Source organism: Triplophysa rosa, linkage group LG23 (genome assembly GCF_024868665.1).
Source record: "Triplophysa rosa linkage group LG23, Trosa_1v2, whole genome shotgun sequence".
Taxonomy (NCBI): domain Eukaryota; kingdom Metazoa; phylum Chordata; class Actinopteri; order Cypriniformes; family Nemacheilidae; genus Triplophysa; species Triplophysa rosa.
This window is the reverse complement of record NC_079912.1, coordinates 5,915,883-5,933,681: the sequence shown is the minus strand read 5'-3', so window position 1 is coordinate 5,933,681 and position 17,799 is coordinate 5,915,883. Positions and strand designations below refer to the sequence as shown.

Here is a 17,799-nt window from a genome sequence, read left to right as displayed (position 1 = left end):
AACAGCCTAGAAATAAAAATTGAATGCATTTTTGTTGTACGTTTAATTCTTTAATATTGTACGAAAAGTAACCAAAACATTATTTTGTAAACTAAATTTTACATACCCTACGAACGCATTTTCCATAAATACCGATTATCTCTAACATGTGTTACCGATCCTTTACATGCGGATAAATATGGAAAATTGAGTTATATACAAGTAATAATTTCTTGCAATTGCCAATGCAATAGACAGATAGGTTTATATTTTATCACTTACATAAACAAGATTGACACGGAGCTTCAGGCTTTCACTACACGGTTTATCGACATGACATTAAATAACAACAACTGTGTGCTACTCAGACTGGACTTCAGACGAAATGTTGCACTGGATACAAAAGCACATTAATACTAATCGGTTAGGTAAACGTGTAGACTGTGGTAATACTGGGTAATTCACATTTGGTACACATAAACTATAACATTATTTTCAGTCAAGACTATTCATCGCAATATTCGTAAAACCATCTCATTTCCATATATCTAGGGACCACATTTTTCACAAATTCCCTTAAACTGTATTATGACTATTTACAAAATAAAATATTACATTTTAAACTAGATGAATCTTTATGTACAAAAAAAGGAAAAAAGATACAGGCGTTGACCTGCTGGTAGCATGCAATTGAGTTCGCTGTGCATCTTCCGAAAATATAGGTAAAAAAGGTAAAAGAAAAGAAATTGAGAGAAATCTGGAAAAGGCTGTTAAGAGCTTTGTACACTCCGTCCATGCAATGCTCTCTCTAGACAGCCGTTTAAGAAAGATTCTTCACATTGTGTGTGTATGTAGGTCCACGCCAGAGTAGGCTGTTTTTGAGTCCTGGTTCCCAAGCAGTCTTAATTCTGCAGTCTTTTGAAAATATTTACACGTACCATTCATTAAAATTTGACGACAGAGTGCTGTGGCTGGTCGTGTGGTGGACTGTGGATGATGCTGGTGATATGGAACTGCTGTTCTGGTTTTCTGTGGAAGGGGACACGATGGTGGGCGGCGTGGAGGACTCGTAGCCCGAGCTGGCTGCTGGAGAGGGTTGGGATGCTTGAGATGTTGCCTCGTGAACCTGCGTTGAAGCCAAACAGAAAACAGTTTTTTAGTCGTGTGTTGTTTATTATTTCTCATATCAAGAAAACCAAACAATTGCGACGGATTTGTAGTATTTTACATTATGAATTTTCATTTCATAAGCTACTATCATTTATTTTGACTTCCTAGTTATGAAAATACATTTCGTCAGAAAAAAATGCCGTTATAAAATAATAACAATATTTTTAACATCAAATTACAAAATATCTAGATACACAAATATAATACATTCTTTAATGTAAAAGAACTAGTAATGTTATTGTTACCTTCATGTGTTTCCGGAGGGAGCTTGGATGTGTGTAGGATTTATCACACATTTTGCAGAGATAGGGTTTGTCAGAGGTATGGACGTGCATGTGTTTCTTACGGTCACTGCTGTTCGCAAAGCGCCTGTCACAACCCTCAAACTCACACTTGAAAGGTTTTTCACCTAACAAAGACAGAGCAAATACATTTTACAAGTCTTACCCATTTCAGACGGTAGAATATTTCCAAGAATTTGACTGTTTTGCATTTTTATTTGAAAAGAAGAAATATGAGGTGAAAAATAAATGCGAATTTAATACAACCACATTTGTTGGCAAATATAAATACAGATATATAAAGTCAAATATAAAATCGCGAAACGTTTTATTCACCAAAAATATTTGCCGATCCAATTATTTTCGTCATTTTGTCACAGTATATTTTATCTGCATATTTTAATAGTATAAAAATCAGAAACTTTCGATTTCAATTCTAAGAATTATTGCCGTGTTACAATATATACATACAGTATATATACATTAGTTGCTTCACTTGCTAGACATGCTTATTAAACGCTCCGTATTTATTAAACATACATGCTGTTAATGTTATTTCGAAATTAGCAATTACTAATTTCTTACCGGTGTGCGTTCTTTTGTGAATTTTGAGATTTTCCGATCGTGCAAATACTTTTCCGCAGCCAGGAAACGGACAGGGGAACGGTTTCTCTCCGGTGTGCACTCTGATATGATTCACAAGTTTGTACTTTGCTTTAAACGGTTTTCCTTCCCGGGCACACTCTTCCCAAAAGCACATGTGATTCGACTGTTCTGGTCCACCAACGTGCTCCACCGTCAGGTGGGTCACAAGCTCGTGCATGGTGCTGAAAGTTTTGTTGCAGGCCTTTTTCGGATTCGTCAGTTGCTCCGGTTCGACCCATTTGCAGATGAGCTCTTGTTTTATGGGCTGTCTCATGTATCGAAAGAAGGCCCCTGCCCCGTGATGGGCAGCCATGTTCATGTTCATGGGGCCATAGCCGTGTAACTGAGTCGACGCGTAGTGCTCGGACCTGGGACTCGCTACGTGACCATATTGCTCTGCCCTGCCGTACATGTCCCCGGAAAAGCCAAGCCGCATCTGACTGTTCACCACGTTGGAGGAGGCGTGCGTGGCCGCTTGTTCATGCAGACCCGGGAAGAGCAGGTGCCCAGCGGCATCAGAGTGTCCATGTGGCCCGGCAAAACTTCCAGCGGCGGAGGCGAACAGACTGTGTTGCGCGCTAGTGGCGTCTCCGAAGCCTCGATTCCGAAAGAGAAAGTCCCGAGTGGAGTTAAAGGCGGCGGTGGAGTAAGAGCTGACATGAGTGGGGTGGTGATGGTGTCCCAAGGCAGCGGCGGCGGCGTAACCGGGAGCCTGCGAGGAAAATGCTGTTTGCCCAGAACCAAGATCGTGGGAGCCGTGGTTGATTTTAAAAGCGCCCATACCGTCGGCGAACGGATTGATGCCCAAAGCCACTTCTCTGTCTGTAACTTCGCCTGTTGAGTGATGTCTGGCGGAGCCGAAAGTAGTCACTCCAATGGTGGGATACTGTGGTCCTGCGTCCAAGAGCATCTTCAGTCTACAGCGGAGGAGACTGAAAGAGGAGGAATCTCTAACAACTGTCTCTGCTTGCTATTTCTCTGACTTAAGTGTGCAAGGCAAACTCCGATACCCTATTTCTATTTACTTTTTGTAGTGGAGAGGAATTTCCCCTCTCCTGCTCATCCGATGCACACGCAAATCATGTGCAATATTGTCTTTTGCGGTTTATCTTCCTGTGGCGCAACTTTCACCTCCTCAGTCAGGCGGTGAGCTTCAGACTGATAGTCGCAATCATTCCTGCAGATAAATGAATTGAAAGACAACACAGTCCACCCCTGATGAATGGGGAAGGAGGGGGGCAGCACGTGACCCCGTGCTTGGGCCATCATTGGAGAGGGCGCTCCCCCCCTACTAACATTCACTCACCAAATAACAGCCCGCCATGCCTCAGCATCCGTACGATTGGTCGGTTTACATCATCAATCTACGGGATTGTCGGGAGGTTGCTGACTGTGATTTTGCTCTGGATGTTGAAATTCAGAAAACAGAGTTTAGTGAATGCATGGCCGAATAATAGCTTTTGTTCTAGACGGAGGACTTCCACGTTTGGCCTACTTCTGCGGAGGCCTGATCTGTAAGCATTCAGCATGCTATGAGAGACAGTGTAACTCCAGAGCCAGAGTAAACCTGGGTGTATCTAGTAAACACTCGATGGAATCTGATATAGCGGATTCCATGTGGAATGGAACTTATGCGCTTGTTAAGAGAAGAAGCGAGCACTCCATTCCACAGACACTTTCCATAAATTTAGAAACAAATAGTGTGTGTGTATTTGTGCATGCCTGTGTATAAAGTAGGCTAAATATAGTGACAAAAAAATGTATTCAAATATAGTTTATTTTTACTTGCCCCACAGACTCGAAAAATAGAGATTTTATAAACATAGTTAGAGCTTGAAGTTATAAGTAAATTAATGCACAAGTCAACATTGGTACATATATTTTTAGTGCACAATAGGCGTTAATACATCACTTTGTTTGGCCACTTCATATTCATGAATTACACTTATAATTGTTTACTTGCCGTCCAACATTTTTAAAAGCATTTCTGTGAGTAGGACACTGTTGCACCACTTGTTTGCAGTGCGCAGTAGACGTCACAATGCGCGCTTCTGGACAACACTTCATTTATGATGCATTTACTTAGCGTTTGAAATTTCACATGATGTCAAACACCATAAAAACACATTTTAGATTGTATGTTGTAAGCTTTGCTTTTTTCTTTTGAACTGTAGGCTGTGTGCATAAACGCATAGACCTTCCGCAGATACTTATAGACGTCAGGTAACAGAATCAAACCTGCGAATGAGGTGACGCCTTGCGTTAATCTCTCAAAAACACAGGTTGAGAATATGGATAAGGCCGTAATGTATCACCCTTGTGCGTGTAAAAGTTGTGGGTTGTGGAAGTTGTGAAGTGGGATTTCTCTCTGCAGGAAACTCCGGCGGCTGGAGTTCAAAGCCGCATGAACAGACGAGCCATTAAAATATCATCCAGACTGCAGCCCTCAGTTCCATACACTCCCAAACTCTTTCCAGAGAGGGAGAGAGAGGGAAAGAGCCAAGGAAAGCTGGTGAGCTGAAAGTTTTGTCCTAAGGACGTTATCTTTATTAAAGAAATCTGGACGATGTCTTCAACAGGTGGAAAACGGTAAGATTTGTGGCATAGGGACAAAATGAATCTTGGATGTTGGAATCTCTCGGTATTTTTACCGAACAAAATAAACAGTAAAAGTATGTAATAATGTGTTATGCATACATACGCATTGTATGCAACAGCTAAATTAACCACCAAGATGTGTTAGGCTTGGTGCATGTGATAGAATTCTGTATTTTTTTCTGCGAAATGAACTGCGTAAAAATGTATTAAAAACGGAAAAGCACGCCATATATAGATTTCATAATTTTGATGCTAAATCAAAATTGCGCCCTATGATTGTGCATTCATGTTATTTAAGATTCAAATGCATACTATGGAAAGCACAATAGCTTTAACATTTAATTTCATGTTTAAATTGAATGATTTTTTGGTGCGTAATTATGCAGACTGTTCTGTCGCCATACGTAATTGTTTTATTCAATGATTTAAGGAAATAGCTGACATTCGTTCACGAATTACTTTTATTTGCATATTTGTTTTTTCTGCCACAAGTAAAGTAGCTTGTGACGAAACTTTCTGTGGATATGCCTGAAGAATGCAACTACGACGTATTAAACCATGAGCCCTATAGCCATCTGAATATCATTCTAACTATTCTTCATAGTTCACCAAATGTTTACTTATTTATGACATGGATGGTGTTGCTTTGTCACCGTAGGCCTGACAGATCAATTCATGAGGTCTCTCAAGGGAATTCAAGATTCCCAGAATAAACAATTGAATGCATCTTGACTATACTCAAAATGAAGTCAAGGTGGAAAAATGCCACTTTAGTGGCTTTTAATATTTGTATGATAATATTTATATTTTGTTCACTCAAACTAAGGAATTCTATAGGTCGACATTTTACACGATCACAATAGCATTGAGGTTCATTAAGGAATGTTTCAATGTTTTATTGCTGCATCCAACAACAACAAATTGATGCCTCGCCTCAAGTCTTCGATGTGATGCATATGTGAACGCAAACATACTAAAAGTTTCACGCCACACACCAGTGTGGAGTCGGGTGGGAGGGTCAACTGTTTCCATTTGAATCAATACACATGAGCTTTAAATTAATATGATTACGCTCTCATACTGTTTCTATGCTTGAACGTACAATCCTTCTGATGGCAATACAGTTTTACACATTATATTTGACATGAATAGAATTGTAACTTACTGACATTCTTTTGGGTCAATTCACCCAAAACGTATACGTACTTCACATCCTCGAGATGATTTAGGTTGCAGTTACAACGTGTGTATTTTAGTAAATACTATTTTTTTGTGGAATTAAATGTGACTAATCACATAGACTACTACTGGAAACTTCCTCTTTGGGTCACAACTTTACTAGAACCACGATTTCAAGAAGTTTGCTGCAAAAAGAAGAAAGTGCAAAACTTGCAGAAACAGGGACGCAAAGGAATTTAACACACACACTCACTTTAAAAGAAGTACATTATTGTGTAAAAATGCTCACCCTATTTTCTAAACTTTGTTGATCACTTACCTAAAATAAGTAACCGGTCTTGATACAATAGTGCATAAATGGGATACACCAATGTATTGGCCTATATAAACATTTGAGCTTTTGCTGTGTTTTCATAGCAAAAAATAAAACACCTTTTCCATACAGGCACTCACTGACCACATATCAAAACTATTTCCTTAAATGCTTTTGCGTGGAATGTCTTCCTTTAGACCGAGCAAAAAAATGTGTTCAGACGGTGGGGGTTATTTTTTCAAGGTTTTAACTATATAGAATAAAAAGCCGGTTGCAGTTTCATGATTGCATTGTATTTCTTTAGGCCTATATGACACTAATAATTAAACGAGTGTTTATTAAAGGTAATCTGCTACTTTTTCCAAGATTCAAATTTTAAATTCTACTTAACATTTACACTGGCTGCCCTGCCAAGATTCTTTGCTTTGCTGCCCTGTACACTTTTGATGAAGCACCACCTCCTGTGTGCCTGATCCGCCACTGCTGAACAACTGAGGCCGAAAATTACCCCCGATCATAACAACAGGTCTTTTGCGTTACTTATTTTCTCCGGACAATAGGCGCCCTTCGCGCTTTTCACAAGACACCGATCCCATGACGACGCAGAGCATGGTTAGAGAAAAAATCTCGTGAAAACATTTAACAAAGGGTTAAATACAGAAACATCGGAGCCTGAGTAGACAGCATAAAAATGACAACGTCAACTTTGTACTAACAGTCGTTTCCGGGTTTATTGTGTAGCCTACTCGCGCGCGGATGTTTTTGGTGAACCGACTATGTAACGGTATATGTTTAGTGCTTGCAAATACCATTCGGTTCTGTTTTCCTATAGCGGTATGGAAAATGCTCTCGCCTCAAAGCGCGTTGCAGACTTTCCACCGCTGCAATATAAAGAAAGGTTTCATCGCTTCGATGTAACTTGGGATCGCAGTTAAAAGTACAATAACCTTTGCATAAGAAAAACATTTTTTCATCTGCTGCCTGAGGCTCGACGCATGCGCTCTAGCTGTTTGCTGTCACTAAAACATTTTTCTTCACATTGGAAACTGTCACGAGTGACGTCAATCACAGAGCTCTGACCAATTAGAACGCTCGGTGATTGTTTGGCTCCACGGGCTGCAGCGCCTACCATGAATCTCTATTCAGTATATCAAAGCGTCCTGCTGCTGCCTCTCAACCGAATGGGACTCCACGTAGGCACTGAGATAGCAACTAAACTTTAGGGAAGTAGATTTTTTTTCGTCTGTATTTTTCAAAGCGATTAAAATATATTTGTCATCATCATTATTATTATTTTGCCTGCTGTCAAGTTATTCTAAAATTAGGAGTAATGAGCGTGGATGCTTTGGGAAGCCCTGTGATGGACCCCGCGTTTTCCAAACGGAACACGACGCTGAGATTAGTTGACTTGGCAGGGGCTCACCACCATCACCATCATCACCACCATACCCCTCAGAGCGTGACAGGCTTCCCGGGGTTTAGCAGCCATCCACACTCAATGGCTCACTCGCACCCTGGGGAGATGACTGCGGAACCCCGCCTGGGGCCGAGTCCATTCGGGCCAGAACACATGGGGCACTCCGCGGCCCTCAAAATCAGCCCAACCCATCATTATCCCCACCACCATCACCACCACAATCATCATATTGCAGGCCACGCTGAAGTGGTCTCCAGTCAAACGGGAGCTTTTGGCCCGGTGCAGGCGGCTACGGTCCCGTACTCCATGTCTCACACGGCCCAGGCGTTATCCGCAGGTAGGGATTTCCTCATTCGACGAGATTTGACAGCTCAAGCCATGCCCGTGCTGACCGATCAGACTTCTGGTTCAGCCTCTCACCACGGAATGTTTGTCTCAACAACAGGTAGCTATCCGGGACACTATGGTCATCACCCCGACCCTGGGAACCATACTCTCTTCCCTGGACTTCATCACGAACAGCCATCTAACGGAGCACCGGGTGGCCAAGCCTTGAACGGACCAATAAGGTTAGGAATACCTGCCGAAATGTACGTTAGGTCTGATCATTTGAGTCAAGTAGCGAGCTCCAGGGCAGACCCGTTTGCCGGTTCTCCTCTGCACGGATACGGCGGACTCAATCTGAACATGAACCTCAGCGCACACCACCACGGAGCCGTTGCTTTTTTCCGTTACATGCGACAACCGATCAAGCAAGAGCTCATCTGCAAGTGGTTGGAACCGGAGCACTCAGTCAAGAAACTTTGCTCTAAAACTTACAGCACCATGCACGAACTGGTGACGCATGTGACTGTCGAGCACGTCGGAGGACCAGAGCAAGCGAACCATATCTGTTTTTGGGAAGAATGTCCACGAGAGGGAAAGCCGTTTAAAGCAAAGTACAAACTCGTGAATCACATCAGAGTGCACACCGGAGAGAAACCGTTTCCCTGTCCGTTTCCTGGCTGTGGAAAAGTATTTGCCCGATCGGAAAATTTGAAAATCCACAAGAGGACACACACAGGTCAGTGATTTAATTCTTGTCCCGCAGGACACTTAAATCCTAGTCGCTAACTATGAATTTAGTACACGTGAAGTGTAAGCAAATTTTGGCGTGCAACTGGTTTATGAATTATGCGAGCTGCCACTTTGCTGAAGTAAATAAAGTTACATTTATTCTAAAATGAAGAGGATGACAGATTAGAATTATGAATCAGATTATGTCTTTGTTTTTCTTTTTTTGACGTAATATGTATATAGGCTATTCTTAAAACCGGGACGTTTCTCATAATTTCGGTGGGCTATAACTTCAGCGCCTTGAAAAGACGAAAAATAGCCATAAGGACAAAACAGCAATGAGCATTGTGAAGTCTTGCTTTTCTGTTTGTTTGCTGCTGTGTGTTTCGAAAACAATTACATTTACAAATTGCTTGCAACTTCATGATTGCCCCAACACATTCATTTGTTTGGGGCCTATGCTTCTAGTTTAGTCGTCTGTAAAATAAATAAATAAGACGGAATATAGTTAAAAGGTTAGGTTTAGAATATCCGCATTTATTTCCACAATACATCGTTAGTTGACACATTCAGTTTATCAAAGTTTTAGGGTGCAAATGCACGTGTTAAACAACGTCAACCCCCCCCCCCTGTTGATGTTATGTGAATTCTCACTATACTACTTTACTAAATTATAGAGATATAACAAACACATGTTTTATTTAGCTTTTGTTTTTCTAGTCATTCATTCAAATAGTATGCTACTGATAGCAAATAATATGCTGAAAATGATAGCACATATGATAGCGAGACCAGTGTTTTGTTTTGCTTGGACTGCAGCTTTTGTGCTCCAGTTGCCCTGTAGGTCAGCGGTGGCGTTTATTTTCAAGATAAAGGTTTTAGCAGTACATTTTCTGTAACCACTATCATTAATATCACCAAAAGTCAAGTGTTGTTTCCATGTATTTCTAAACCGTGATAGCATAAGCTCATAAGAAGCTGTATGCACTGTTTAACAAAACTGCACACTTTTAGATTAGCCGCATGCAACAGGTCGATTGTAGTTATGAAGGGCGAAATTACAAACTTCACGGAAGGACATAGTTAATATTTATCAGAAAGTCAACCATATTAGTATGTCATATTCGCAATGATAATTAGTTCATCTTTTTTTGCCATTTATTTTGGCACTGTAGCATTTGGATGCTTGGGGCTCTCTCTATATTTACATTAGATGGAAAAATACTATTTTATGCATTCGGTTTTTGGATGTAATGTTTTACGTGATGTAGTGTTTTTTTGTTGTTTTCATTTTATTTAAAAATGTTAGTTCTTTAATGAGATTTTAAATGACACCTATTCATTACATTTGTTTGGAAGCTACATTTAAGTTAGCAGTCATTTTAATGTCTAACCAGGTGATACACGTATATTACTTTCTGTGCGAAATTCCCAGGGGCAGAGAGATTATTTTCTTGCTTGGGCGGTATTTGAATCTTTGCTTATGGTTGTGGTTTCCCAAGGGTCTCTTTTTTGCTGCTTTCTTGTAGTACACTAATATTCTTGATTGGCTTTCTCGGCCCAACAGCTGAAGGTCAAATTGATATTCAGCAAGCAACTGTAATTAGACAGCAGCAATTACGCAGTCTTATAAACTCCTGGAGCTTATGTCCTTCGGAAATAAGCACGATGTGATTGAATGTAATTAATTCAAACATTTCTATTGCCTGGCTGCCTTCTCCAGCAGCTATTATGGTTACAGGGGGACAGGCCTAATAGCAGTTTAGATAGTGGATCAGACCTTTCTTATGAGATCTGCATGCTCTACATTCTAAATGAAAATAAAACTACTATGAGATGACATGCAACAATAGTAGAAGGAGCACAATCATCTGTAATTGAGAAGAGAAATCATTGTTGTCTATGATGTCTCAGTCACAAGGGGCTTGCCATCAGAGAGACAGGACAGTAAAAATATAATCAGGATATCATGAGACTCGTGTGACCTGATTTACCTGTGCTGACAGACTTTAGGCCTATATGCAGAGAGTATGCATTTAGATGTGCTTATTGTAATTACAAGGAGTACATTTGTAATGAGTAGGCTGCACATGTAAGGTTCTTTAATCTTTATTGACATTATACTTCTGTTTTCTCGTTTTATAGGTGAAAAGCCTTTTAAATGTGAATTTGACGGCTGTGACAGACGGTTTGCCAACAGCAGTGATCGAAAAAAGCATTCCCACGTGCACACCAGCGATAAGCCCTACAACTGCAAAGTCAGGGGTTGTGACAAATCGTACACGCATCCCAGCTCTTTGAGAAAACACATGAAGGTTCACTGCAAGTCTCCACCTCCGAGTTCGGGTTACGAATCATCGACTCCATCTCTTGTTTCTCCTTCATCGGACTTGGGACGGGAGCCAGCTCCCTCCACGCTCTCCGAACCTCTCTCACAATCGTCCCAGGCGGCAAATTTAAGCGAATGGTACGTGTGTCACAGCTCCGGTGCCAGTGGCCCTCAGACCCCACCCAGCGGTTCATCCACACCGGGCCATACAGATGGGCCGCCGTACTGCAATGCTGAACGAAGGGACGCCTTCTAGCAAAAAGACAGCCCTCTAATATTCCCTTATTTGACAATTTCTTATTTTTGGACTGAATGGCCACAGACTGACGCCAAGTCAGTTTAAAGAGTAGGCTTGTTCAATTTTGATGCCTTATTGAAGGATGCACTGGCCCCTGACAGCTGATGTCACTGCCTAACCACCAATCGATTAAAAAAGTCACGCGTGTCTATGTTTTTAAATAGAGTACTGATCGTACGCATGTTGCTGTATTATTTTGTAAATTCATCTTTTTAATTTATTTTTATTGGTAAATAGTTTCTTTTTGTATTATTGAACCAAAGTGCTTAATTATTAAATTGTACATATGTAAATGATGACGTTTTAATGTCTATGTGTGAACGGTAATTTTGTAAAGTTTGGTCTTTCAGCATTTTTTAAATGTTTGCTACTATACTTTGTACAAAATTGATATATGGGATTATTTGAGTTTCATAAAGACGTAGACTTTTCCTCTTTTTGTGCTTTCTCCAGCCAAGCCAATTCGATGGAAACAGTGTTATTGTATTTGATATGACGTTTCATTTATGATTAGTCATTAATCTATGTGGTTATTTTGTGATTTTGTAAAACCTGTCAGCAATCCATTTTTATGAAAAATATGAATTATCAGCAGAGACCTTAAAATGTGTACCGAAATGCCTTGTAAGTTGTCAGTATTTTGAATAAACTGTGTATGACGCAAAGCAAGACCAATTATAGTACATCGTGAAATTCAAATAATACAAAAAAACTTTTAAGAATTTAAGAAAATTACTCAAAATATACAGTAAACTAAATAATTATTAAAATATTTTTTCCCTGTATAATAGTCTATCTATTTTTTATATTTTTTATATATTCGTTTTCTATCTATATAAGATAACTTTTTCTACACCCTTTTGTATTGCTTGTACAAATATACCCTAGCTTCACACTCCAATTACATGGGCAGCAACTGATGAAAGAGTTGCATATTTTCACACAGACTTCAAAGAGACTTTTATACAAAGAGACATTTTTTTCACGACGGTGAATCTTCATGGTGAGTTAGGAATTCTATGGCAAAGCCGAGTCAAATTCAAATAATATGGGCGCCAGGGCTGTGCACCGTCCTGTCTGAAAGAATGCAATGTTCGCGCTCAAAAATCTACAATTTGTTTATTTTTTCCCATATTAGTGCGTTAGTTAGTTCGTTTGTTTTATTTAATTTCAGTGGAACACTTTCGTCGAAATTGTCTCATTTTCACAAGTTCCTTAATAGTAATATAAAGGCCATGGTATGAACTTTTTCAACTTTTTTGTTTAGTCTCAACAATATTATATTTATTGTCAATTATTCGATACATCAATCCAAATTTGTAAATTCATGATACTACACATAACACACACATAAGCTCAACTTTAAGTATTTTTTTGGGGGGGGAGGGGGGGTATGTGGATCTACATGTAAATGGTTATGACACGTTTAGCTCAAGTTTTTTTATTGACACTGATGACAAGGAAAGGCATCTCATTGTCACCGGTTTTTCACTCTATTGCATTTGGAATTTTACTGCAATCAACTACTTTCAAGTAATGTAAACTATCAACAAGCTGAGCCTGAGACCGTGCACGCTTTTCTGTGTGTTAAAGTTGCGATCAAAGAAAACAGAAAGATAGATGTTTCTTTTCAACAGTTCAACCGAAAAGTATCAAACAGATTTGAAATAAAAAATCTACAAATCGCTAGACATTTGTCAGGTGGTTGGTTGATAGCTATTGTAACTAACTGTGTAGAAATGTTTTGAAAAGCATCCTAATCACAACATTATACATTTTAAAGTAGTTATAAATACTTTATTTTACTCTTTGCAAGGCATAATAATAATAATAATAATAGCAACAATAACAACAACAACACTAATAATAATAATAATAAATATTATTATTATTATTATTATTAAAGCTATCATTCAACGCTTAAAACAAAAATGTCTATTCAAATAGTAAATGTATCTAATAAAAGCTCCAGTATTTTTCCCTTGCCACGATATGGTGGCGTTGGCCTAACTTTAAATTGACATTTTGATTACTTTAGGCAATAGCTTCAACTGTTCTCTGAGGAAGTAGAAAAAAACTCTTTGTTTGACGTAGGCCTGGGCTCATTTGAGTGTGAAATATAATTTCTTTGTGAAATAATTGAGGCGATAATCACACTTCCGGAAACTGTCCTGCATTATTTAACAAAGCGCTTTTAATAGGGGATTAGCGGTTCTCTCCACACCATTCAACGCTCTATTTAATGTCATAATTACATGACAAGGGCTGACTGGAATTCGCATGCAAAATGACCGGACAGGTGCAATGCCAAATAAATAAATATATAAATTAGTCAATAACACAAAGGAAGTAAAAACGGAATAGACTATTTTTTGACCTTCTTGCCCCACAAACAACTAACCTTGATTAATGAATAACTGATTTTTTCAAATAATTAACAAAGTACTGTTGCAACTACATAAGTTACTTTGGCTACAGTATAACCCAGAGTTTCATAAAAACGTAAATAAATCAATAAATTAATCAATTAGACTTGTGGTAGTGGCAAATATTCAGGATTTCAAGAAATTTGGTCTTAGTAAAAAAAGAGTGGATAAACAATAATTGACGGAACGGCATGATATTTATATATTAACCACTGAAAATGTAAATGATATACAGAATACATTTTGGATCGCGGTTTTGAGTTATTTAAACAGAAGGAATTTTGCTTATTAAAAAGTGTTGGCTTTAAAAAGTCTACTTTAAAGTATATAATATTTCTAAGGTTGCCATGAATTTAGACCCATTTGGTATGAAAATGCAAGTTTAAATATAACTAATGCCTTATTGAAGAAAACAGATTTACATTTGTAATTATATCATAATTATTAATTACACGTGTATCAACTCTGTGTCTTCGTCCTTAAATACAATTAAACATACACACAAAACATGACTCTTAAAACATGACCTTAAAAGAAGTCAGCCAACACTTCTCTTGCTCTGCTCTGGCCTGACAAACATGTTAGCCAATAAAATTGTAGACATCGATGTTTCCTGAACAAGGCCATTTTTCATTTTTAGGACTTGAGAATGTTACACTACTAAAGAGATAATTCATCCAAAAATGAAAATTCTGTCATCATTTACTCACTGAGTTGTTCCAAATCTGTATAAATGTCTTTGTTCTGATGAATACCGAGAAATATATTTGGAAGAATGCTTGTAACCAGATAGATTTTGCCCCCCATTGACGTAGGAAAAAATACAATGGTAGTCAAAATTGCCCCAGAACTGTTTGCTGTTCTACATGCTTCCAAATATCTTTCTCTGTGTTCATCAAATCAAAGAAATGTATACAGGAACAACTCGAAGGTGAGTAAATGACGACAGAATTATCATTTTTGGGTTAAGTATCCCTTTAAGATCATGACTTCACAATGTTTCACCTTAATCAGAAGGGAAACCATCTTACATTTAATTTAGTAACATGTGGCTTATAAATAAATAAATAGCCAATTATTACATCGCATCCTGCAAGTTCTATAGACTAAATAAAAATAAATAGCGAGAAATGGTTACAGATTTTAAGTAGCTCGATTGAATAAGGTCATGAATAGTCAGATTACCACCATCTCCAATTCGCCGGCGCTGAGTTATTGTTACTTTCATGGATGAAGGAGTTTTTCTCCAGTAAGAATCAACCCCTATAGTTAGCAGAGTGAACAGTGATCTCTAACAACCTTCAGATAATGTAGCAGAATGTACCGCACTACTTCGCACCTGCACTCTGAATGGGAACCTTCTTTCAATGTAAGATACGCTTGTTGGCCTTGAATCTCAAAGCAGCTGCATGAATGAGTCGAGCGACCCGTGCTTATTTCGCTTCCTTTGATCTCAGATCTCTCTCTCTCTCTCTCTCATTTGTTCGTATAGTCTGCAACGAGGACCTTCTATTTGCTATTAAAACATTAGAGTCTATAAGGGGAAGATGAACAGGATATATGCCATGCTAAGCACCGCACTTGAGGGGCGCATCATGCGTTTCTCTGAAAACACATTTCATGCATTAGGCAGTGAAAGCACATATCATTGCTGTTTTATTTAGTGGCAAAGCATTTAATGAAAAGAGCCAAAATAACGTTTCACCCTTGAACATTAAAACATTGGCAAGGTGATAATTTGTAGACTGCTTGTCTGCTGAGGGTAACGTTGCGTTTTTTTTAAATAGGTCACAACTTTGAGTCCAAAACAAACGCAGATGTGCACAGAAGTCTGAAGCGAAGTTCATGGTGTACATTTTGCTAAATTTCTCCTCGCTGTTATTTTGTATTCTTTACGTTACTAAAAGAAAAACAAGCAGAAAGCCAATTGATCAAAGAAATATGCTTGTGTACTGTTTGATTTTTTCTGGTGGGTTGTAGCTACAAATATCGTCTTTGTCTAGACCATGCAAATATAATAAAATAAAATAAAAATGTATCGGAGCTCCAAAGGGAAATAACTGTATCGTAAACATTGTTAACTCAGTTGGATATCCTTTAAGGACACACATATATTACAGTTTAATTCAATGTACAGCATTCACAGGGGTCCATCATGAGACAAACCGACAACAAAATGCAAACAAAAGTAACTGAATTACCTGAATTTCCATATTACCAATCTTCCCTATGGATGGTTCCACCTTCAATTTTCTGACGCCTAAACCGAATAGTCAAAACTGTGCTGGCAATAGGCCATGTAGCTTTCTACTACAGTGTTACAAGAGACATCAATCAATGCAAGTGTACGATACAATAGGTTAATGATGATAATGAAAAGTAAAAATAATGAAATCGTTTTTATGAGAGTATCAGATTTATTTAAGTGGGCCATACATCATCACCATGGGCAAATGATAATGAATTGTAGAATTTGCCCTTCAGCGATTAACTACTTCAGAAATGTAATCTATTACCCCGCGCTTCATATTTCATATTATCAACCAACCCATCAACAGCGTATGAGGTGAGGGGTGTAACGAAGAGAAGAGGTTAACGTCAGTTTTAAGAAACTATAAAGTTTGTTTTTCTCAGACAGAACAAGATCCCAAATGTTGTCTCCAAAAGTTTGTTGTCCTGCACTCTAAAAAATAAGTCATGGCATCTGTAGGCACAGCTTAATTTAATGCATTGGTGAAAGTCAAAAATCGAAATGTTTGGTATAATTAAAACTTTTAAGTGTGAAACTCTATTTTGATGAGTTGTGCTGACTTAATCATGTTGATAATTACTTCAGCTTAATATTGTGTGTAATTTTTATAATATATGTGTTTATGTGTTTATGACAATATTTAAGTTGTAGTAACTCAAAGTAATTGGCTAGATAACTTTTTTTCAACACCAATTGAGTTCCGGATTTCAAGACTCCTCCCAAACTATGTAACATACTAAACAAGTTCAAACTCCTTGTGTCAGTGTTTGCAAAGTGTAAAATAAATGTGTTCATGTTCAATCATTTAACTTTATCTATTACAGTTGAGGGTATATGACTGATGCTTGTTGTATCAAAGTAGCATTGCTGAGGATCTCCTTTTACCATCATGCTTTGCATGGTACTGGATAATGCTATTTTTTGGATTTTTATCTAGATGAGAACAGCATGAGACTTAATAATGTTTAATATTTTGTTCTCTTGGCATTTAAAAGGGTTTTGGTTATGTTAGTGGTTTTAAGAGGTTACCATTGTCCTGAAGAATAGAGCATTTGCTTAGGCTCAACGAAAAATGACATCAAATGCTGTTTTACCCAAAAGGCATCTCATTGGAGATGATATAGGCACAATCAGCTCTTGCTTTTAGTTGTAAATGAGAATTTTGTAAATTGAGATATCAAATAAACAAGTGTATTTGCAACCAGTGTCTTTGATTAAATCAGTATAAAAAATAATTTCAGTAATGAGCAACAATTTTTAAGTTGGTGTTACTTAAAAATACATTTCATCTAAGAGAACAAAGTAATCTGTCTGACCCAATGTAGTTTGTTGGATGAACTTAAGTTTGTTAGAAGCTGTCACAACTCAAAAATATTGATGCAGTGTAGTTCTGTAAAATTGAGACTTTTTTCCTTGTCATGAATGTGGCATATTTTAGATTTCGTCTGGTTTTAACTGATTTGAAGTCACTGCGTAAATGGTGGTGCTAGATCATCATGACCATGGTCCGTAATGCTATATGCTCAGCAAAGAGGTGGACCTAAAGGATGTGCAACCCGCTGCATAAGACACGCTGTCATAGACATCCGTTCGAACATCTGCACCACCCGGTCATGAACCTCTGGAAAAAATTTATACATAAAACACTTCAAAGATTTGAGCTGAAATGTATTATTTGCTGTTATAATTATTATTCTTATCATTCGTATTATTGTTATTATTATTATTTAGTCATTGCTTTTCCTGCCGCCCCAGCAACAGGTTGTAAATGGGTAGTGGATCGTTCAACCTCACGCAAGTGTCGAGTTTCAGACGTTTGAGAGTAACAGTGGAGGTTGACCTATGGCCACCTGAACG

The 17,799-nt window shown here is 38.3% G+C and overlaps 2 protein-coding genes across 3 annotated transcripts; one reads left to right on the top strand and one right to left on the bottom strand.

The window, feature by feature from the left end:
* Positions 1 to 283: 283 nt before the first annotated feature.
* On the bottom strand, positions 284 to 3,223 carry zic1 (zic family member 1 (odd-paired homolog, Drosophila)). The gene is made up of 3 exons (XM_057323098.1): positions 2,016 to 3,223; positions 1,395 to 1,558; positions 284 to 1,105 (listed from the first exon to the last, which is right to left on the bottom strand). Exons 1-3 carry the CDS (start codon positions 2,983 to 2,985, stop codon positions 908 to 910), a joined length of 1,332 nt encoding a protein of 443 aa, XP_057179081.1. The 5' UTR covers positions 2,986 to 3,223; the 3' UTR covers positions 284 to 907.
* Positions 3,224 to 3,379: 156 nt separating this feature from the next.
* On the top strand, positions 3,380 to 12,043 carry zic4 (zic family member 4). 2 transcript variants are annotated; one of them, XM_057323096.1, is made up of 4 exons: positions 3,380 to 3,589; positions 4,450 to 7,919; positions 8,028 to 8,645; positions 10,784 to 12,043. In XM_057323096.1, the coding sequence occupies exons 2-4, from the start codon at positions 7,496 to 7,498 to the stop codon at positions 11,221 to 11,223; spliced, it is 1,482 nt and encodes a 493-aa protein (XP_057179079.1). In that variant the 5' UTR covers positions 3,380 to 3,589; positions 4,450 to 7,495; the 3' UTR covers positions 11,224 to 12,043. The 2 variants fall into 2 exon arrangements, with proteins under 2 accessions (XP_057179079.1, XP_057179078.1); XM_057323095.1 differs by having other exon boundaries at positions 4,450 to 8,645.
* Positions 12,044 to 17,799: the final 5,756 nt, after the last annotated feature.